The sequence below is a fragment of the Mustelus asterias genome, unplaced genomic scaffold (assembly GCF_964213995.1).
Source record: "Mustelus asterias unplaced genomic scaffold, sMusAst1.hap1.1 HAP1_SCAFFOLD_346, whole genome shotgun sequence".
NCBI lineage: Eukaryota > Metazoa > Chordata > Chondrichthyes > Carcharhiniformes > Triakidae > Mustelus > Mustelus asterias.
The window spans coordinates 57,362-80,803 of NW_027590306.1; the positions used below are offsets into that span (position 1 = coordinate 57,362).

Here is a 23,442-nt window from a genome sequence, read left to right on the forward strand (position 1 = left end):
CAGCACTGCCTCTCTGGTAACATTAATTGTATTAAGTATTTCTCCTGCTGCCAACCCTCTATCGTTAATATTTGGCAAACTATTTGTGTCCTCCACCGTGAAGACCGACACAAAAAACTTATTTAAAGACTCAGCCATATCCTCATTTCCCACTATTAACTCCCCCCTCTCGTCCTCCAAGGGTCCAACATTCACTCTAGCCACTCTATTCCTTTTTATATATTTATAAAAACTTTTACTATCATTTTTTATATTAATTGCTAGCCTAGCTTCATAGTCTATCCTTCCTTTCTTTATCGCTTTCTTAGTCTCTCTTTGTTGTTTCTTAAATTTTTCCCAATCACTTGTTTCTCCACTATTTTTGGCCACTCTGTACGCAGCTGTTTTTATTTTAATACTCTCCTTTATTTCCTTCGTTATCCACGGCTGGTTCTCCCTTTTCTTACAATCCTTGTTTTTTGCTGGAATATATTTTTGCTGAGAACTGAAAAGGATCTCCTTAAAAATCCTCCACTGTTCCTCAGCTATCCTACCTGCCAGCCTGCTCTCCCAGTCTACCTTAGCCAATTCATCCCTCATCCTATCATATTTCCCTCTGTTCAAACAGAGGACACTGGTTTGGGACCAAACTTTCTCCTCTTCCATCTGAATCAGAAATTCGACCATATTGTGGTCACTAGACCCAAGAGGGTCCTTCACAATAAGATCCTTAATTCTACCTACCTCGTTACACAATACCAGATCCAAAATAGCTCGTTCCCTCGTCGGTTCCGTAACATGCTGTTCAAGGAAACTATCCCGACAGCATTCTAAGAACTCTTCCTCCATTCCACCCTTACCGACTTGAGTCTGCCAGTCAATGTGCATGTTGAAGTCCCCCATGATTATTGCCGTTCCGTTTTTACACGCATCCCTTATCTGCTTGTTTATAGCCCTCCCCACCTCAACATTATTATTTGGGGGCCTATATACCACACCTACTAGTGTCTTTCTCCCTCTACTATTCCTCATCTCTACCCATAATGATTCCACGTTTTGTTCCTCAGAGCCTATGTCATCCCTCAGTACTACCCTGATATTATCTCTTATTAATAGCGCGACCCCACCACCTTTTCCTTCCTGTCTATTCTTCCTAAACGCCTGATACCCCTGGATATTCATCTCCCAGTCCTGGTCACCTTTCAGCCACGTTTCTGTAATGGCCACTAGATCGTACCCACTCGTGCTGATTTGCACCATCAACTCATATACCTTGTTCCGAATGCTTCGTGCATTCAGGCAAAGTGTCCTTATTCCAGCTTTTATCTGGACCCGCTTTGATGAGTCGCGAACACCCTCTCCCTCTACTCCCTTATCTAAATTACCGCCTTCATTCACTTGCACCCTCTCCTCTACCATTAATTTTGTAATTCCCCTTACCCCTGCATCCTCCACCCCATCAATTAGTTCCTTGATCCTAGTCAACTCTTCTAGCTCCCCTCCCCCCAACCTATCTAGTTTAAATTCTCCCCAGTAACTTTAGCCAACCTACCGGCCAGGATATTGGTCCCCGTGTGATTCAAGTTCCACCCGTTTTTTGTATACAGATCACCCCTGCCCCTAAAGAGGTCCCAATGGTCCAGGAACCTGAATCCCTGCCCCCTGCACCAGTCCCTCAGCCACACATTCATCTTCCACCTCACTCCATTCCTGCCCTCACCTTCCCGTGGCACAGGCAGTAATCCTGAGATTACTACCTTTGCTTTCCTCTTTCTCAGCTGTCTCCCTAATTCCCTGTACTCCCTTTTCATGACCCCTTCTCCCTTCCTACCCACATCAGCGGTACCAATATGTACCGCTACCTCAGGCTCCTCTCCCTCCCACCTCAGGATTTCCGGGACGCGACTAGCGACATCCTGGATCCCGGCCCCAGGGAGGCAGACCACCATGCGAGAATCCCGCCTACCTCCGCAGAAACGCCTGTCTGTCCCCTTCACCATCGAGTCCCCGATTAATACCGCCTTCCTCCTCTTTTCCTTAGCCCTCTGAGTTACAGGGCTGGACTCCACTGCGGAGACACGGCCACTGCTGCTTCCCCCAGGCGGGCTGTCCCCCCCAGCAGTACTCAAGCAGGAGTACTTGTTGTGCAGGGGCAAATCCACTGGGGTGCTCTCAACCACCCTAGCCTTACCCTTCCTGGCCATCACCCACTTGGCCTCCTCCCGTTGCCCTGGTGTGACCACCTGATGATAGCTCTTGTCTATCACCTCCTCATTCTCCCTCATCAGCCTAAGATCCTCGAGCTGCAGTTCCAGCTCCCTAACACGGTCCCTCAGGAACCGCAGCTCGACACACCCCTCACAGATGTGGATGTCCGGGAGGCCAGATGCCTCCAGGACCTCCCACATCCTACACTGGGAACAACACACTGGTTTCACACTCATACTGGACACTTTATGTCAAGTAAGACAGTGAAAAGTTAATAAGAGTGTAAGGAAACAAAAAAATAAATAATTAATTAAAGTCAGAAAACCCACTCTCTTACCCTCAGCCTGCTCCTGGGAACAAATCCCTGATATTAACAACTGATATTAAACCCAAACAACTGAGATTAAACCTAAACAACTGAGATTAAACCCAAACAACTGATATTAAACCCAGAACAACTGAGATTAAACCCAGAACAACTGATATTAAACCCAAACAACTGAGATTAAACCCAAAACAACTGAGATTAAACCTAAACAACTGATATTAAACCCAAACAACTGATACTAAATCCAAACAACTGATATTAAACCCAAACAACTGATACTAAATCCAAACAACTGATATTAAATCCAAACAACTGATACTAAATCCAAACAACTGATATTAAATCCAAACAACTGAGATATTATAGAGTTTTACAGCACAGAAAGAGGCCCTTCAGCCCATCATGTCTGCATTGGCCATCCAGCACCTAGCCAAGGCTGAGATAGACAGATTTTTAATCAGTAAGGGAATCAAGAGTTATGGTGGATCGCGTGCAGTTCACGTTGCCACACTACCAGAAAGACATGGAATCTTTGGAGAGAGTGCAAAGGTTCACCAGGATGTTACCTGGTCTCGAAGGTGTTGGCCATGAGGAGAGGTTGAATAAACTTGGAATGTTTTCACTAGAAAGATGGAGGCTGAGGGGTGGCCTGATCGAAGTCTACAAAATGATGAGAGGCATAGACAGGGTGGATAGTCAGAGGATTTCTCCAAGGGTGGAAGTGTCAATTACAAGGAGGCACATGTTCAAGGTGAGAGGGGGAAAGTTTAAGGGAGATGCGGGGGGGGGAAGTTTTTCACGCAGTGAGTGGTGGGTGTCTGGAACGCGCTGCCAGAGGAGGTGGTGGAAGCAGGCACATTAGCAATATTTAAGAGGCATTTGGATGGGTACATGAATAGGAAGGGAATAGAGGGATACGGACTGAGTAAGGGCAGGTTTGTTTTAGTTTAGTTATGACATGATTGGCACAACTTGGAGGGCCAAAGGGCCTGTTCCTGTGCTGTACTTTTCTTTGTTCTTGGGACAAGGTGGGAAAGTGGAGTTGAGCTTTATATCAGAGCAGCCATGATCTCATTGAATGGGGGCGCATATTCGGTGGGCTGAATGGTCTACTACTGCTCCCACGTCTTATGGTCTCAACACATTTTCCAGCACTTGGTCCGTAACCATGTGTGCTATGGCATTTCAAGTGCCGATCTAAATGCTTCTTAAATATTGTGAGGGTTCCCACCTCTACCACCCTTTCAGGCAGTGAGTTCCAGTTTCCCACCACCATCTGAGTGAAAAGGTTTTTCCTCAAATCCCCTATAAATCTCCCACCCCTTACATTAAAGCTATGCCTCCTGGTTATTGACCCCTCTTCTGTCGGGTGTTGGATACTGCTCGGTAGGTCTTAATAAAGCCTTCATCATCTTAAGTAGGTTAACTGTATGTATTGATTAACTACAAGAACCAGGTACATATATACAATAAAGGGTTCACGCTACATGCTACCAGTGAGGCTTGGAACAGAGAGACAGTACAATTGAACACATGGTTAAAGAGCTGGTGTAGGAGGGAGGGCTTTAGATACATGAATCATTGGGATCTCTTCTGGGGAAGGTGGGATCTGTACAAGAAGGACGGGTTCCACCTGAACTGGAGGGGCACCAATATCCTGGGTGGGAAGTTTGTTGGTGCTGTTCGGGAGGATTTAAACTGGTGCGGCAGAGGGGTGGGAACCGGAACAGCAAGCCAGTAAGTGTAGGGACTGGGGAAAAAAGTGAGACTGAGATAAACGTATCGCAGAGTAAGAGCAGGCAGAGGGGCTCAGCGAGACTGGAGGTTTGGAGTGCATTTGCTTCAATGCAAGAAGTATAACAGGTAAGACAGATGGACAGAGAGCCTGGATTACTGCATGGAATTATGATGTTATTGCAATTACGGGGACCTGGTTAAAGGAGGGACAGGACTGGCAGCTTAACATTCCGGGATATCATTGTTTTAGATGGGACAGAGGGGGAAACAGAAGGAGCGTTGTGGGGGGGAGGGGGCACGGGGGAGTCGCATTGCTGATCAGGCAGCACATCACAGCTGTGTTGAGGGAGGACACATTGGAGGGATCTTCTAGTGAGGCATTATGGGTGGAGCTCAGAAATAGGAAGGGTGAAATCATAATGTTGGGAATGTACTGTAGACCTCCCATCAGCCCGTAGGAGACAGAGGAGCAGTTGTGTAGTCAGATACTAGAAAGGTGTGAAAAAAGCAGGGTCGTTGTGGTGGGCAACTTTAACTTTCCCCCACATTGACTGGGACTCCCTTACAGACAGGGGCTCGGATGGAGGGCAACTTGTTAGTTGTGTCTCGGAGGGTTTTTTGATACAGTATGTTGACAATCCAACCAGGAAGGGGGCCATACTAGACTTGATATTGGGGAATGAGCCAGGCCAGGTGATCGATGTTTCAATAGGGGAGCACTTTGGACTTAGCGACCGTAACTCCATAAGATTTCGGGTAGTCTTGGATAAGGACAAGAGTGGCCCTCGAGTGAGGGTGATTAATTGGGCAAGGGCTAAATACATGCAAATTAGACAGGAACTGGGGAATGTGGATTGGGAGCGGCTATTTGAGGGCAAATCCATGACTGGCATGCGGGGGGCTTTTAAAGGCCAGTTGATTGACGTGCAGGACAGGCATGTCTCCGCAAAAATGAAGGATAGAAATGGCAGGATTCGGGAACAATAGGTGACGAGTGAAATTGTAAGCTTAGTGAAAGTAGGAAGGAACTTAAACGTAGAATTAGGAGGGCTAAAAGGGGCCATGAAATGTCTTTAGCAAACAGGTCAAGGAAAATCCCAAGGCTTTTATATGCATATATTAGGAGCAAGAGGGTAGCAAAAGAAATAATCTGGAAGAAAATGTGGGTGGCCTGATTAGTAAATTTGCGGATGACACGAAGATTGGTGGAGTTGCTGATAATGCGGGGGATTGTCAGAGAATACAACAGAATATAGATAGATCAGAGACTTGGGCACAGAAATGGCAGATGGAGTTTAATCCAGACAAATGCGAGGTGATGCATTTTAGACGATCAAATTTAGGTGTGAATAATATGATGTGACAGAACTCTGAGCAACATTAACATACAGAGGGATCTGGGCATACAGGTCCATAGTTCCCTAAAAGTGGCAACGCTGGTGGCCAAGGTTATTAAGAAGGCATATGGCATGCTTGCTTTCATCAGCCGAGTAAGGGCAGAAGGTTTTTTTTAGTTAATTTAGGGCATCATGATCGGCACAGGTTTGGAGGGTCAAAGGGCCTGTTCCTGTGCTGTACTTTTCCTTGTTCTTTCTTGTACACTCCATCGTGTCTACATTGGCTTTTCAGAGCAATCTCATTGTGCTCTTGTTCAGCTGCTCTCTCCCCATTGCTCTGTAATAATTTCCCTTCAGATAATGTTCTTATTTGCTTTTGAAAGTTGCTACATACTGAATCTGCTTTCGCCGCCCTCTGGATAATACACTGTGTCATTAAAAAATGTTGCCTCATGTTGCCAAATATTGTCCAGTTGATCAAGCACTTTTGAGGTGTAATCATTGTTGTAATGTAGGCAATTGGGGAAAGCAAGCTCCCACAATGTGATTATTACCCGATAGTCAGTTTTTGTGATCCGACGTGGATTGTGGGATAAATATTGGCCAGAACACCAGGAAAAATACACCCTCTGCTCTTCTTCCAAAGAGCGCAACGTGATCAAACAAACATACAAAATAGGAGTAGCAGCAGGCCATTCTGCCCCTCGGGCCTGCTCCACCATTCAACAAGATCAGGCTAATCTATTTCTGTTTCGAGTTCAACATTCCCGCCTACCCACGATAACCTCTGATTTCCTCACCTAACAAGAATCTATCTACCTCTGCCATAAAAATATTCAGTGACCCAGCCTCCACCACCTTCTGAGGCAGAGAGTTCCAAAATCACACAACCCTCTGATAGAAACAAATTTTCCTCACCTCTATCGACCATGCCCACCCAAGAAGGTTTAACATCCCACCCAAAAGACAGCACCTATGGCAGTGCAGCACTCTCACTATACTGCACCAATTTTGGATTTTGTGCTTATAATTTCTGAAATGGAGCTTGAAGTCAGGGCATAGTGACCCAGGGATGGGAGCAGTTCCCGTTGGGGGTGGTCCCCATTGGGAATGGTCCCCGTTGGGGGTGGTCCCCATTGGGGGTGGGACACATTGACCCAGGGATGGAAGTAGTCTCCATTAGGAGTGGTCTCCATTAGAAGTGGTCTCCATGGGGGTAGTCCCCATTGGGAGGGGTCCATATTAGGAGTGGGACACACTGACCCAGGGATGGGAGTGGTCTTCATTGGGTCCCCATTGGCGGTGGTCTCCACTGGGAGTGGGACACACTGAGCCAGGGATGAGAGTGGTCTCCACTGGGAGTGGGACACACTGAGCCAGGGATGAGAGTGATCTCCATTGGGAGTGGTCTCCACCTGGCCCCCATAGGGGGTGGTCACCATTGGGACTGGAAGAAACTGACGCACGGATGGGAGTGGTCTCCATTGGGTTCCAACTTGGAAAGGTCCCTATTGGGTGTGGGACACTCTGACCCAGAGATGGGAGTTGCCTTCATTGGAAGTGGGACACAGTGACGCAGGGATGGGACTGGTCTCCATTGGAAGTGGTCTCCATTGGGGATGGTCTCCATTGGGGGAGTTCTCAAATGGGAGTGATCTCCATTAGGGGTAGTCTCCATTGGGGGTACTCCCCACTGGGAGTGGATACACTGACGCAGGGATGGGAGTGGTCCCCATTGGGAGTGGGACACACTGACGGAGGGATGGGAATGGTCCCCATTGGGAGTGGGACACACTAACACAGGGATGGGAATGGTCCCCATTGGGAGTGGGACACACTGACGGAGGGATGAGAGGGGTCCCCACTGGGAGTGAGACACACTGACCCAGGGATGGGAACAGTCTCCATTGGGAGTGGGACACACTGATGGAGGGATGGGAGGGGTCCCCACTGGGAGTGAGACACACTGACCCAGGGATGGGAACAGTCTCCATTGGGAGTGGGACACACTGATGGAGGGATGGGAGGGGTCCCCACTGGGAGTAGGACACACTGACAATGGGATGTGAGTGGTCCCCATTGGGAGTGGGACACACTAACCCAAGGATGGGAATGGTCTCCACTGGGAGTGGACATACTGATGGAGGAATGGGAGGGGTCCCCACTGGGAGTGGGACACACTGACGCAGGGATGGGAGGGGTCCCCATTGGGAGTAGGACACACTGACCCAGGGATGGGAGGAGTCCCTATTGGGAGTGGGATGCGCTGACCCAGGGATGGGAGTTGCCATAGGAACATAGGAATTAGGAGCAGAAGTAAGCAAATTCAGCCCTTCGAGCCTGCTCCGCCATTCAATCAGATCTGGTCTCAAATCCACCTCCTCACCTGCTCCCCATCTCCCTCTTTCCCTTTTTTTTATTGGAAATATATCTATTCCCTTCTTGAAATCATTCAATGATTCAGACTCCACCACGCAATGGGGCAGCGAGTTCCACAAATTCACCACCCTCTGCAAGAAGTAGTTCCTCCTCATCTCAGTTTTAAATCTACCGCCTCTCAACCTATACTCTGTGACCTCTTGTTCGAGATTGCCCCATAAGAAGAAACATTTGGTTAAAATTTTATATACCTCGATCAGATCCCCCCTCACCCTTGTCAACTCCAGTGAGGACATGCCCAAACTATTTAATCTCTCCTCATACATCAACCCCTTCATTCCCGGAATCAATCTGGTGAACCTCCTCTGAACTGCCTCCAATGCCACCACGTCCTTGCTCAAATAAGGAGACCAAACCTGGACATGACTCCAGCCGTGGTCTCACCAACACCCTATACAATTGCAGCAACACTCCTCTACTTTTATACTCCAGTCCCTTTGCAATAAATGGCAACACTCTATTTGCCTTTTTTATTACCTGCTGCACCTGCATACCAACTTTCCACGATTCATGAACAAAGACACCCAGATCCCTCTGCCCGGACACATTTTGAATCTGCTTCCCATTTAGGTAATAATCTGCCTTTCTATTTTTTCTGCCAAAATGGACAACCTCACACTTATCCACATTAAGCTCCATCTGCCAAATTTTGGCCCATTCTCTTAGCCTACCTATATCCACCTGTAGAGTCTTTATATCCTCTTCACTGCCTGCTTCCCCATTATTTTAGTCTCATCCACAAATTTTGCTGTGTTACACTCTGTCCCCTTCTTGCAGATCAAAGAACTCATGCAAGTTTTTCAAGCACAACTCACCCTTCGTAAAACCATACTGACAATGAGCTTTGTCCTTCCAAATGCTCAGCCATCTCCTCCTTAATGATTGATTCCAGCAACTTCCCCAGCACAGAGGTCAAGCTAACTGGCCTATAATTTCCTACTTTTTGCCTCTGTCCCTTTTTGAATAAGGGCGTCACATTAGCGTGTTTCCAATCCATCGGGACCTCACCGGAATCCAGGGAATTTTGAAATATCACAACCAATGCATCCACTATCTCTGCGGCCACCTCCTTTAATACCCTCGAGTGCAGACCATCAGGCCCCAGGGACTTATCTGCCTTTAATCCCATTAGTTTATTCAATACCTTCTCCTTAGTGATATTTATTGCACCAAGCTGCCCTGCATTAAAGACAGTTTTTGAAAAATCTTCATTTTTCTCCACCATGAAGACAGAGGCAGAATATTGGTTTAGTGCCTCCGCCATCTCTGTGTTCCCCAATAATACCTCACCAGTATCGTCCTCTAAAGGGCCAACATTTAGTTTAGCTATTCTCTTCCTCCTTATATACTTGTAGAAGCTTTTGGTTTCTGTGTTTATGTTTTCTGCTAGCTTCCTGTCGTAGTTCACCTTAGCTCCTTTGATTCTATTTTTAACAGCCTTTAACTGAACCTTAAAGTTCTCCCAATCCTCCAGCTTGCCACTAGCTTTGCAGTAGTTTCCCTAGTTTTTGCCTCTATGTAGGGTGAATATGATAGGGTGAATGCACTCAGTCTTTTTCCCAGGGTTGGGGAATCGAGAACTAGAGGGCATTGGTTTAAGTTAAGAGGGGAAAGAATTAATTAATGGGAACCTGAGGAGCAACCTTTTCTTTTTACACAGAGGGTGGTACGTGTGTGGAATGAGTTGTCAGAGGAAGTGGTTGAGGCAGGGACATTGACAACATTTAAAAGGCATTTGGACAGATACATGGATAGGAAAGGTTTTGAGGGATATGGGCCAAAAGCAGGCAAATGGGGTTAGCTTAGATGGGCATTTTGGTCAGCATGGACCAGTTTGGGCCGAAGGGCCTGTCTCCATGCTGTAGATTCTATGTCCTCTTTGACTTCCTTGTCTTGCCATGGAACGTTTTCCTTCCTTTAATAATTCCTCTTCCTCTCAGGAATATACTTTAATCGAGAGATATTCAATATCTCCGTCAACATCCGCCATTGTTCCTTAACGGTCCTGCCCTCAAGTATTTGTGTCCAATTTACTTGGGCCAACTCTTTCCTCAGACCTGTATAATTACCTCTGCCCAACGCTAAAACTCTAGTATGGCACTCTGGCTTCTCTCACTCAATCGGAATCCGAAATTCTAGCAGATCCAAGAGGATCTTTAACAACAAGACTATTTATCAACACTTCTTCGTTACTAAATCTAAAATAGCCTGTTCCCTGGTTGGTTCCATAACATATTGCTCTAAGAAACAATCCCTCATATACTCTATGAAATCTCCCTCGAGGCTACCTTTGCCAATTTGATTGATCCCATCTATATCCATGTTAAAATGACCCACGATTACCTTATGCCCTTCTCATAAGCCCACATTAGTTTATATTGGTTTATACTATGCCCCACTTTGGAAGTATTGTTTGGGGGCCTGTAAATTGCTCCGACCAAGATGTTTTTTCATAGAACCATACAGCGCAGAAGAGGCCCTTCGGCCCATCGAGTCTGCACCAACACATCCTCTTTTTTTTATTCCCACCATATTGATTCAACATAGATCTAAACGGGTATGATATAATTGGGATTACAGAGACATGGCTGCAGGATGACCAGGGGTGGGAATTGAATGTCCCAGGGTATTCAATATTTAAGAAGGACAGCCATAAAGGGAAAGGTGGTGGAGTGGCACTGCTGGTTAAAGAGGAAATTAACACAATAGTGAGAAAGGATATTAGCTCTGACAACATGAAGTCTGTATGGGTAGAGTTGAGAAATACCAAGGGGCAAAAAACATTCGTGGATGTCATATGTAGACCCCCAAACTGCAGTGGTCATGTTGGGAACGGCATTAAACACGAAATTAGAGATGCATGTGGTAAGGGAATATCGGTGATCATGGGTGATTTTAATCTGCACATAGATTGGGCAAATCAAATTAGCAACAATGCCGTAGAGAAAGAATTCCTGGAGTGCGTATGGGATGGTTTTCTTGACCAATATGTGGAAGAACCAACTAGAGAGCCGGCCATCTTAGACTGGGTACTGTGTAATGAGAAGGGAATCATAGAAACCCTATAGTGCAGAAAGAGGCCACCTGGACTGGGAGGCCACCCATCGAGTCTGCACCGACCACAATCCCACCCAGGCCCTACCCCCATATCCCTACATATTTACCCGCTAATCCCTCTAACCTACGCATCTCAGGACACTAAGGGGCAATTTTAGCATGGCCAATCCACCTAACCCACACATCTTTGGACTGTGGGAGGAAACCGGAGCACCCGGAGGAAACCCACGCAGACACGAGGAGAATTTGCAAACTCCACACAGACAGTGACCCAAGCCGGGAATCGAACCCAGGTCTCTGGAGCTGTGAAGCAGCAGTGCTAACCACTGTGCTACCGTGCCGCCCCAATCATTCCCAATCTAGCTGTACGAGACCCCTTGGGGATGAGCGACCATAACATCAGGAATTTTTTTATCAAGGTGGGGAGTGAAATAGTTGATTCGGAGACTAGGGTGCTTAATCTTAATAAAGGAAACTATGAGGATATAAGGTGTGAGTTGGCCTTGATAGATTGGGGAGAATTACTTAAAGGGATGACAGTGGATAGGCAATGGCAAACATTCAAGGAACAAATGGGGGAACTGCAGCAACTCTTTATTCCTGTCTGGCACAAAAGCAAAATGGGTAAGAGGGCCAATCCATGGCTTACAAAGGAAATTAGAGAGAGTATCCGATCTAAGGAAGAAGCATATAGATTGGCCAAGAAAAATAATAGGTCTGAAATTTGGGAGCAGTTTAGAATTCAAACAAAGAAGGACCAAGTGATTGATTAATCATAGAATCATAGAATCATAGAAACCCTACAGTGCAGAAGGAGGCCATTCGGCCCATCGAGTCTGCACCGACTACAATCCCACCCAGGCCCTACCCCCACATATTTTACCCGCTAATCCCTCTAACCTACACATCCCAGGACTCTAAGGGGCAATTTTTTAACCTGGCCAATCAACCTAACCCGCACATCTTTGGACTGTGGGAGGAAACCGGAGCACCCGGAGGAAACCCACGCAGACACGAGGAGAATGTGCAAACTCCACACAGACAGTGACCCGAGCCGGGAATCGAACCCGGGACCCTGAAGCTGTGAAGCAGCAGTGCTAACCACTGTGCTACCGTGCCGCCCCAATTAAGGGGGAAATTAAGGGGGAAATACAGTGCAAAAGTAAGCTTGCAGGGAACATAAAGACTGACACTGAGGGTTTCTATAGATATGTGAAGAGAAAGAGGTTGGTGAAGACAAATGTAGGTCCCCTACAGACAGAAATGGGGGAATGTATAATAGGGGACAAAGAAATGGCCAAGCAACTGAATATACTTTGGTTCTGTCTTCATAAAAGAGGACACAAATCAGATGCCAGAAATGTTGGAGAATGCAAGATTTAGTGAGAGGGAAGAAGAGCTGAGGGAGATCAATATTAGTAGAGAAATGGTGCTGGAAACATTGATGGGATTGAAGGCGGATAATTTCCCAGGGCCTGATAATCTATATCCCAGAGTACTTAAGAAAGTGGCTCCAGAAATAGTGGATGTATTGGTGGTCATCTTCCAGGATTCTATAGATTCTGGAACAGTCCCTGCAGGTTGGAGGGTAACGAATGTCACTCCAATATTCAAAAAGGGAGGTAGAGAGAAAACAGGGAATTATAGATCAGTAAGCTTAACATCGGAAGTGGGGAAAATTCTCAAATCCATCATCAAGGACCTTATTGCAGAGTATTTAGAAAGCGTGGCAGGATCAGACAGAGTCAGCATGGATTTATGAAGGGGAAATCATGCTTGACAAATCTGTTGGAATTCTTTGAAGATGTAACTAGTAGAGTTGACAAGGGGGAGCCAATCAATGTGGTATATTTGGACTTTCAGAAAGCGTTTGACAAAGTCTCGCATAAGAGAATATCGTGCAAGATGAAAGCGCATGTGATTGGGGGAAGTGTATTGAGATGGATAGAAAACTGGTTGGCAGAGAGGAAACAAAGAGTAAAAATTAATGGTTGCTTTTCAAATTGGCAGGCAGTAACTAGTGGGGTGCCACAGGGATTGGTGCTGGGACCCCAGATATTCACAATATATATTAATAATTTGGATGAGGGAACAAAATGTAACATCTCAAAGTTTGCAGATGATACCAAGTTGGGTGGGAGGGTGAACTGTGATGAGGATGCAGAGATCCTACAGAATGATCTGGACAGATTGGGTGAGTGGGCAAATCAATGATAGATGCAGTATAATTTGGATAAATGAGAGGTTATTCACTTTGGAAGTAAAAACAAGAAGGCAGATTACTACCTGAACGGCTGTAAATTGGGAGAGGGGAGTGTGCAGCGGTACCTGGGTGTCCTTGTGCACCAGTCACTGAAGGTAAGCACACAGGTGCAGCAGGCGGTAAAGAAGGCAAATGGTATGTTGGCCTTCATTGCGAGAGGTTTCGAGTACAGGAGCAGGGATGTGTTGTTGCAATTATACAGGGCCTTGGTGAGGCCACACCTAGAGTATTGTGTGCAGTTTTGGTCTCCTTTTCTGAGGAAGGATGTTCTTGCTCTCCAGGGAGTGCAGCGAAGGTTTACCAGGCTGATTCAGGGAATGGCGGGACTGATGTATGAGGAAAGATTGACTAGGTTAAGATTGTTTTTGCTGGAGTTCAGATGAATGAGAGGGGATCTCATAGAGACTTAGAAACTTCTAACAGGACTAGACAGGGTAGATGCAGAGAGGATATTCCCGATGGTGGGGGAGTCCAGAACCAGGGGTCACACTCTGAAGATTCAGGGTAGACCGTTTAGGACGGAGGTGAGGAGACATTTCTTCACTCGAAGAATGGTGAGCCTGTGGAATTCGTTACCACAGGAAGTAGTTGATGCCAAAACATTGAATGTATTCAAGAGGTGGCTGGATATAGCACTTGGGACGAATGGGATCAAAGGTTATGGGGAAAAAGCAGGATTAAGTTATTGAGTTAGACGATCAGTCGGGCAGCATAGTCGGTGCAGGCTCGGAGGGCCAAAGGGCCTGTTCCTGTACTGTAATTTTCTTTGTTCTTTGTACGGTGAAATGTATAGGTTGTTGCACACTATACAGACGAAGCATACCGTTCATAGAGAAGGAGTGCAGAATGTGTTACAGTCATAGCTAGAGTGTAGAGAAAGATCAACTTTAATGCAAGGTTGGTCCATTCAAATGTTTGATGGCAGCAGGGAAAAAACTGTTCTCGAGTCGGTTGGTACATGACCTCAACTTTTCTATCTTTTTCCCCAATGGAAGAAGGTGGAAGAGAGGATGTCCGGGGTGCATGGGGTCCTTAATTTTGCCGGCGGCTTTTCCGACGCAACGGGAAGTGCAGATAGAATCAATGGATGGGACTGGGCTACATTCATGACTCTTTGTAGTTTCTTGCGGTCCGTTAGAATAATGGTGTTGGAGGCTGAGCTGTAGTCAATAAATAGGAGTCTGACATCGGTGTCTTTGTTATCTCGGTGTTCCAGGGTTGAGTGCAGGGCCAGGGAAATAATAATGCCTGTTCACTTCTTTCCTGCTTCTGATGTGGCGACACGGTGGTTAACACTGCTACCTCACAGCGCCAGGGACCGAGGTTCGACTCCCGGCTTGGCTCGCTGTCTGTGTGGAGTCTACACGTTCTCCCCATGTCTACGTGGGTTTCCTCCGGGTGCTCCGGTTTCCTCCCACAGTCTGAAAGACGTGCTGGTTAGGGTGCATTGGCCGTGCTAAATTCTCCCTCGGAGTACCCGAAGAGAAGCCGGAATGTGGCGACTCGGGGAATTTCACAGTAACATCATTGCAGGGACAAACTGATTGCCAACTGGACATCACATTATGTTAATGTAAGCCTTACTTGTGACTAATAAACTTTAATACAGCCTTGGTGTCATCGTTAACCCATAAAGCAACTCCATCTCCTGCCCTATCCTGTCCATCGTTCCACAATACTGAGTAAGCACCCTTGGACATTCAACTCCCAGTCCTGCTCCTCCTTAACCATGTCTCTGGAATCCCCACCAAACCTTACCCATTGGTCTCTATTGGTGCCACAACCCATTGTCCCCACAGGGAGTGGCACTGCGCCTGCGCGGCCGCGGCCCCGACCCCTCGCGAGACCGGAAGTGAGCAGGCGCGAGCAGCCGGCAGCCGTTTCTCAATCTCTCTTCACGTTCCGGCGATTAACCGCCCCGCCCGCCTGCCTGAGGCCGGAGTTTTTAATTATTATTATTTTCCGCTCCCGTCGGGAATTCTAACTGGGTTTTACCGCTGAATCACCTTCTCCCTGGCCAGACTCAAACTTTTACCCGCGGGGCCAGCAACACATTCGCGTCCGAACCGGCCGTTCGCCTCCTCGAGGCTTCACTCGTCTCGTTTCTGATTGGTTAACGCGGCTGTCAATCAGAGGCACCAAGGGTTTCGATTGGTTGTCATGCCTGTCAATCACTGTCCCTTAGATCCACCCATCTTGTGGCTGATTGGCCTGTTCCCTTCGCTCCGGCTTTTGATTGGCTATGTCACGTGTGATTCATAGCCCCCCCAAGGTCCGCTTTCCTCGCTTGTGATTGGCTTTGTTGCCTTGTCTCCTGCCTCCGATTGGGTAATCCGATAGTCAATTAATCTGTCCCTTGGCGCCCGCCCATCTTGCTGCTGATTGGCTCCTTAGTTCTCCTTTACACCGTATCTGATTGGCCTAATCGGCGATCAATCATTGTGACCCTGGGAACCGCCCACGTTTCGGTTGATTGGCCTCTTGCCTTTGCTCTCTCCGGGTTCCGATTGGTTGATAGCTCCTGTTCGGCTGTCAATCAAACCCAGTGAGTCATTGCCCCTGGGCTTCCTAAAGACATGTTGTGGAGGTGCTGGTGTTGGACTGGGGTGAACACAGTAAGAAGTCTCACAACACCAGGTTAAAGTCCAACAGGTTTATTTGGTAGCACAAGCCACTAGCTTTCGGAGCGCTGCTCCTTCATCAGGTGAGTGTGAGTTGTGTTCACAAACAGGGCACAGAAAGACTCAAACTCAATTTACAGAATAATGGTTGGAATGTGAGTCTTTGCAGGTAATCTTAAAGGTTACATTGTGAGTGGAGAGAGCGTTAAGCACAGGTTAAAGAGATGTGTATTGTCTCCAGACAGGACAGTTAGTGAGATTTTGCAAGTCATGGGGTTTACAGGTAGTGTGACATGAACCCAAGATCCCGGTTGAGGCCGTCCTCATGTGTGTGGAACGTGGCTATCACTCTGCTCAGTGACTCTGCGTTGTGAAGGCCATCTTGGAGAGCGTTTACCCGAAGATCAGAGGCTGAATGCCCGTGACCGCTGAAGTGTTCCCCAACAGGAAGAGAACACTCTTGCCTGGTGAAGTGGAACTCTTCACCGCACAGGACCTTCAACTGATGCTATACACTAGATACATCGATGACATTTTCTTCCTTTAGACTCATGGTGAACAATCACTGAAACAACTATATGATGACATCAACAAGTTCCATCCCACCATCAGACTCACCATGGACTACTCTCCAGAATCGGTTGCATTCTTGGACATACGCATCTCCATCAAGGACGGTCACCTCAGCACTTCACTGTACCGCAAGCCCACAGATAACCTCACGATGCTCCACTTCTCCAGCTTCCACCCTAAACACGTTAACGAAGCCATCCCCTATGGACAAGCCCTCCGTATACACAGGATCTGCTCAGATGAGGAGGATCGCAACAGACACCTCCAGACGCTGAAAGATGCCCTCATAAGAACAGGATATGGCGCTCGACTCATCGATCGATAGTTCCAACGCGCCACAGCGAAAAATCGCACCAACCTCCTCGGAAGACAAACACGGGACACGGCAGACAAAATACCCTACATCGTCCAGTACTTCCCCGGAGCAGAGAAGCTATCACATCTTCTCCAGAGCCTTCAACATGTCATTGATGAAGACAAACATCTCACCAAGGCCATCCCCACACTCCTACTTCTTGCCTTCAAACAACCGCACAACCACAAACAGACCATTGTCCGCAGCAAACTACCCAGCCTTCAGGAGAACAGTGACCACGACACCACACAACCCTGCCACAGCAACCTCTGCAAGACGTGCCGGATAATCGACATGGATGCCATCATCTCACGTGAGAACACCATCTACCAGGTTCACGGTACATACACTTGCAACTCGACCAACGTTGTCTACCTCCATTCACTGCAGGAAAGGATGCCCCGAGGCATGGTACATTGGGGAGACCATGCAGATGCTACGACAACAGATGAATGAACACCGCTCGACAATCACCAGGCAAGAGTGTTCTCTTCCTGTTGGGGAACACTTCAGCAGTCACAGGCATTCGGCCTCTGATCTTCGGGTAAGCGTTCTCCAAGGCAGCCTTCACGACATGCGACAGCGCAGAGTCGCTGAGCAGAGACTGATAGCCAAGTTCTGCACACATGAGGACGGCCTCAACCAGGATCTTGGGTTCATGTCATTCTATCTGTAATCCACGACTTGCCTGGGCTTGCAAAATCTCACTAACTGTCCTGGCTGGAGACAATACAAATCTCTTTAACCTGTGCTTAACCCTCTCTCCACTCACATTGTCTGTATCTTTGAGACTTGATTACCTGTAAAGACTCGCATTCCAACCATTATTTTGTAAATTGAGTTTGTGTCTTTATACACCCTGTTTGTGAACAGAACTCCCACTCACCTGATGCAGGAGCAGCGCTCCGAAAGCTAGTGGCTTTTGCGACCAAATAAACCTGTTGGACTTTAACCTGGTGTTGTGAGACTTCTTACTGCACTCTTAAAGCGCCATATTCTCCTCTTAAAGGGACAGCTCCCTCCAGGGGAACACATTTCAATAACTGCTGCTTTAATACTAACTTATATTTCTTCTCCCATTGCTCTTCTCTGTTGTATATCATTCCAAACATTTAAAATCCAGATGTGTAATTTAAAAGAGACTTATATTGGGCACATTTCCCAACACCAAGTCTCACTTTCCACCTAGGAGGAGGCCATTCGGTCCCTCGAGTCTGTTCCATCATTTAGCTAATTCATGACTGATCTGGGTCACCTACCTTGAATCTGTTAATACCCTTTGCCTGGAGAAAATTAATCAGCCACAGTGAGGCCAGCACTGGATGAGGCTGGGAGCCGTACATCTCCCTTTGGAACGCTCCACCCCACTGTGGACTGTGGATGCTCACTCGATGAGCATAGTCCAGGCAGAAATCAATAGGACTTTGGGTGCCAAAGGAGGTGGGGAGAATGCAGGGAGGTGGAGTTGAGGTAGATGATTAGTCATGATCTTATTGAATGGCAGGACAGGCTTGAGGGGCCGAATGGTCTACACTAGCTCCGATTGAGAGAGCTGTATGCCCTTGAAGAAGTGAAACCAATCAAGGCACTGTTTTGTTTTTAAATCTTTTTGAGTCCAAAGTGACTGAATTATTCTGCCACCTTGTCTCTGTCACTTCTCTGGGCTAATCCCATGATCCAGGAATGTCTCCTTTGGTTAATGTTGTCCCTTGTACTTCTACCTGACAGGGGAGTTGGCACTTCCTCCACAGCAGATATGGCGGATTGGCAGTCACACTTTCGGAATGAAGATGAGGAGGATCCAGAGGAAGCAGAGGAAAACGAAGGGAGGTCTCCCCTCAACCTCCTCCGCTCCAGAGAGAACAGCCCTAGCTCCCTCAACCTTTCCTCATAAGACCTACCCTCCAAATCAGGCAGCTTCCTGGTAAATCCCCTTTGCACTCTTTCCAGCGCTTCCACATTCTTCTTATAGTGAGGTGACCAGAACTGCACACAATATTCCAAATGTGGTCTCACCAAGGTCCTGTACAGTTGCAGCATAACCCCACGGCTCTTAAACTCCAACCCCCTGTTAATAAACGCTAACACGCTATAGACCTTCTTCACAGCTCTATCCACTTGAGAGGCAACCTTCAGAGATCTGTGGATATGAACCCCAAGATCTCTCTGTTCCTCCACAGTCTTCAGAACCCTACCTTTGACCTGATGGGCCAAATGGCCTCCTTCTGCACTGTAGGATTCTACGATTCTAACATGCTGTACACCTCTCGATAATAAACATTTGAGGCTGAGGAGACGGGTTTTTGATAGGAGAGGGAAACAGGCAGGGAAGTGGAGTTAAGGCCACAATCAAATCAGCCGTGATCTCATTGAATGGTGGAGCATTCCTGTTCCTATTTATTATGTTTAAGTACAACACACTGCGCACGTTTTGATAATTCTAACCCTGACCTGAAACCATAGCCTCAATGAGTGACAGAACAGTACTCACCAGTGCTTCCCCCAGATGTTATATAGGGTGGCACAGTGGTTAGCACTCCTGCCTTACAGCGCCAGGGATCCATGTTTGACTCTCGGCTTGGGTGACTGTGCGGAGTCTGCACATTCTCCCCGTGTCTGTGTGGGTTTCCTCCAGGTGCTCCAGTTTCCTCCGGAAGGATGTGCTGGTTAGGTGCATTGGTCCTCTGGTTCTTGATCCTTCCACCAATGGGAACAGTTTCTCCCTCTTGACTCTGTCCAGATTCCTCGTGATTTTGAACTTTTCCAAGGAAAACAGTTCCAACTTCTCCAATCTATCCACATCACTGAAGTCCCTCATCCCTGGAACCACCTGGACCTTTTCTGAAGCCGTCATATCTTTCCTAAGTTGCAATCTCCAGAATTGGACGCAATACTCCAGTTGATGCTGGACCAGTGTTTTGTAAAAATTCATTTTCACTCCCTTGCTGTTGTACTCTGTGCTGTTATTTATAAAGACCAAGATCCCATGTGCCTTTTTATCCACTTTCTCAACTTGTCCTGCCACCTTCAATGATTTATGCACATATACACCCAGGTCTCTCTGCTCCAGCACCCACTTTAGAATTGTTTGTTTTATTTTATATTGTGTCCTATGCATTCTTCCAACCAAAATGAATCAGAAAGAGGCTATTCGGCCCATCGAGTCTGCACCGACCACAATCCCACCCAGGCCCTACCCCCATATCCCTACATATTTACCCTCTAATCCCTCTAACCTACGCATCTCAGGACACTAAGGGCAATTTTTAGCATGGCCAATCAACCTAACCCGCACATCTTTGGACTGTGGGAGGAAACCGGAGCACCCGGTGGAAACCCACGCAGACACAAGGAGAATGTGCAAACTCCACACAGACAGTGACCCAAGCCGGGAATCGAACCCAGGTCCCTGGAGCTGTGAAGCAACAGTGCTAACCACTGTGCTAGCGTGCCGAATCATTTTGCGTTTCTCAGCATTACATTTAATCTGATACTTGTCCATTCCATCAGCCCCGTCTTTGTCCTCTTCAAGTTTAACACTATCTGACAGTTCACAGTCCTTCCAAGTCTTTCTTAATTCAATTTTTGCAAACACATTTCCAGCTTCATGACAGGTGGCACAGTGAAGGTATTCCTCCCATGTGACTCAGCCACAACTTCAGAAAGATCTGAATCCTTTCTCTCTCCACAGACACTGCCAGACCTGCTGAATTTTTCCAGCATTTTCCATTTTTATTTCAGATTTCCAGCATCCCCAGTTATTTGATTTTATTAGATGAGTAAAACGCTATCATTAAGAAACCCACCAACGCCTCTATTTTCTGAGGAGACTAAGGAAATACAACTGGAAGAATGCTTTCGATGATGCATCTGTAGGTGTTGGTGAGAGTCGTATGTCCGCAGATAGAAAGCATCCTTTCTGGTTGTATCACAGCTTGGTATGGCTCCTGCTCTGCCCAAAACCGCAAGGAACTACAAAAGGTCGTGAAGGTAGCTCAATCCATCACACAAACCAGCCTCCCATCCATTGACTCTGTCTACACTTCCCGCTGCCTTGGCAAAGCAGCCAGCATAATTAAGGACCCCACGCACCCCGGACATTCTCTCTTCCACCTTCTCCCATCGGGAAAAAGATGCAAAAGTCTGAGATCATAGTACCAACCGACTCAAAAACAGTTTCTTAGAATCCTACAGTGCAGGAGGAGGCCATTTGGCCCATCGAATCTGCACCACCAACTATCCCACCCAGGCCCTATCCCCATAACCCCACATATTTACCCTGCTAATCCCCCTGACACTAAGGGACAATTTAGTATAGCCAATCAACCTAACCTGCACATCATTGGACTGTGGGAGGAAACCCACGCAGACACGGGGAAAATGTGCAGACTCCACACAGACTTTCACCCAAGCCGGGAATTGAACCCGGGTCCCTGGCGCTGTGAGGCAGCAGTGCTAGTCACTGTGCCACCGTGCACCCCTGCTACCATCAGACTTTTGAATGGACCTACCTCCATTAAGTTGATCTTTCTCTACACCCGAGCTATGACTAACACTACATTCTGCACTCTCTCCTTTCCTTCTCTGTGAATGGTATATTTTGTCTATATAGCGTGCAAGAAACTATACTTTTCACTGTATACTAATCCACGTGACAATAAATCAAATCAAACCAGGGTGACACCCCCCCCCCCCCCGCCCCCAACCCCTGCAGTCTTTCCGGGGCCTTCTCTGAGTGATGTCACTGCGGTTCTAGCAGTTAGAAGGTCGTTGAGCCACAGCTATCGATTTTTTTTTACAAAAGAGCATGTATTACATCCACTCACAGAGATGTCCAGCTGTTACAAACACCATAAATCCCTCCTAATACAAAGAAGCGTGTAGTGGTTGGAGAATGATCACAAGCTGCGATTACTCGGTTTTGTCACCGGCCGCTCTTTTCTATCAGTTAAGGTTGTGACGTGTTGATTTATGTTTCAGAGGACATTTGATACGCAGGCAGGGATAGCTTAGTCTTCCTCATCGATGCCTCGGAGGCCATGTTTGAAATGAATGGTGAGGCCACTTCAGCATTCGACATGACTATTCAGGTAAGAGGAGACCAGTGACAGTGCTGTAGGTGACAGTCGTTAAGTATGTTCAGGGCTGAGGTAGACAAATTTTTAATCAGTCAGGGAATCGAGGGTCTTGGGGATAAGGCGGGAAAGTGGAGTTGAGGATTATCACATCAGTCATGATCTCATTGAATGGTGGAACAGACTCAATGGGCTGAATGGCCTCCTTCTGTTCCTATGCCTGATACTCGAATGGTCCTATAAAACCAGATGTCTGTCTCTCCCTCACATCTCTGAGAGACACACACACACACAGTCCCTCTTCTTGAAAACATTCAAGGCACATTTTTACCTCAAAAAAGGTTTTTGAAATTTGTCCTGATGTTTTTCAAAAATACTGTGAAGAATATCTACCGTGCAAAAGGGACAGCACGGTGGCACAGTGGTTAGCACTGCTGCTTCACAGTGCCAGGGACCCAGGTTCGATTCCCGGCTTGGGTCACTGTCTGTGTGGAGTTTGCATGTTCTCCCTGTGTCTGCGTGTGCTGAGTGTTTTAAGAACATAAGAAATAGGAGCAGGAGAAGGCCATCTAGCCCCTCAAGCCTGCCCCGCCATTCAGTAAGATCATGGCTGATCTGATAGTAGTTTAGTTCCACTGACCCGCCCACTCCCCATAACCCTTAATTCCCTTATTGATCAGAAATCTATCTACCTGTGACTTAAACATTTTTAATGAGGTAGCCTCCACTGCTTCAATGGGCAGAGATTCCCTACCCTCTGAGAGAAGAAGTTCCTCCTCAACTCTGTCCTAAACTGACTCCCCCTTATTTTGAGGCTGTGTCCTCTAGTTCTTGTTTCCTTTCTAAGTGGAAAGAATCTCTCTGCCTCTACCCTCTCTAGCCCCTTCATTATCTTATATGTCTCTATAAGATCTCCCCTCAGCCTTCTAAACTCCAACGAGTACAGGCCCAATCTACTCAATCTCTCCTCATAAGCTAACCCCCTCATCTCCGGTATCAACCTGGTCAACCTTCTCTGTACTCCCTCCAAGGCCAATACATCCTTCCGCAAAGGTCGGTTGATAGTGCTGCTGACTGATTAGACTCTCTCTACTTGCAGTGTGTCCACAGGGTTTACACCAGTAAGATTATTAGCAGCGACCGTGACCTTCTGGCTGTCGTGTTCTTCGGGACTCAGAAGCACAAGAACTCTGTTGACTTCAAGCATGTTTATGTCCTCCACGACTTGGACACACCAGGCAAGTTTATCCCCCAGATCTGGAGCAAGTCCGTTTAAACTCGGTGTGGGGTATGTCCCTCCCTTGGGACTCTGCTCTGTGCACGTTGTGGTGTAGGTACGCAGCTGGGAGCAGTAAAGTGACAATAACCAGGCAATCTGATTCAGTGATGTTGATTGAGAAGTAACTATTGGCCGGAATACTGGGAATACACTTCAGAAGTATTGACTGTAAAGCGTTTTGGGACATCTGG

At 47.1% G+C, this 23,442-nt stretch overlaps 2 protein-coding genes across 2 annotated transcripts in view; one reads left to right on the forward strand and one right to left on the reverse strand.

The window, feature by feature from the left end:
- Positions 1-18,240, reverse strand: part of LOC144486454 (X-ray repair cross-complementing protein 5-like) — a 52,296-nt gene extending 34,056 nt beyond the window's left edge. The window contains exons 1-2 of the mRNA XM_078204484.1: positions 18,157-18,240; positions 15,107-15,237 (exon numbers count right to left, since the gene is read on the reverse strand). Of these exons, the coding sequence (XP_078060610.1) occupies positions 15,107-15,237; positions 18,157-18,240 (215 nt within the window). The remainder of the gene's footprint in view (positions 1-15,106; positions 15,238-18,156) is intronic.
- LOC144486456 (X-ray repair cross-complementing protein 5-like) overlaps positions 18,106-23,442 on the forward strand; it is a 34,883-nt gene continuing 29,546 nt past the window's right edge. Inside the window, exons 1-3 of the mRNA XM_078204487.1 lie at positions 18,106-18,767; positions 21,889-21,987; positions 23,072-23,210. Coding sequence (XP_078060613.1) covers positions 18,570-18,767; positions 21,889-21,987; positions 23,072-23,210 — 436 coding nt within the window. The 5' untranslated portion in view covers positions 18,106-18,569. The remainder of the gene's footprint in view (positions 18,768-21,888; positions 21,988-23,071; positions 23,211-23,442) is intronic.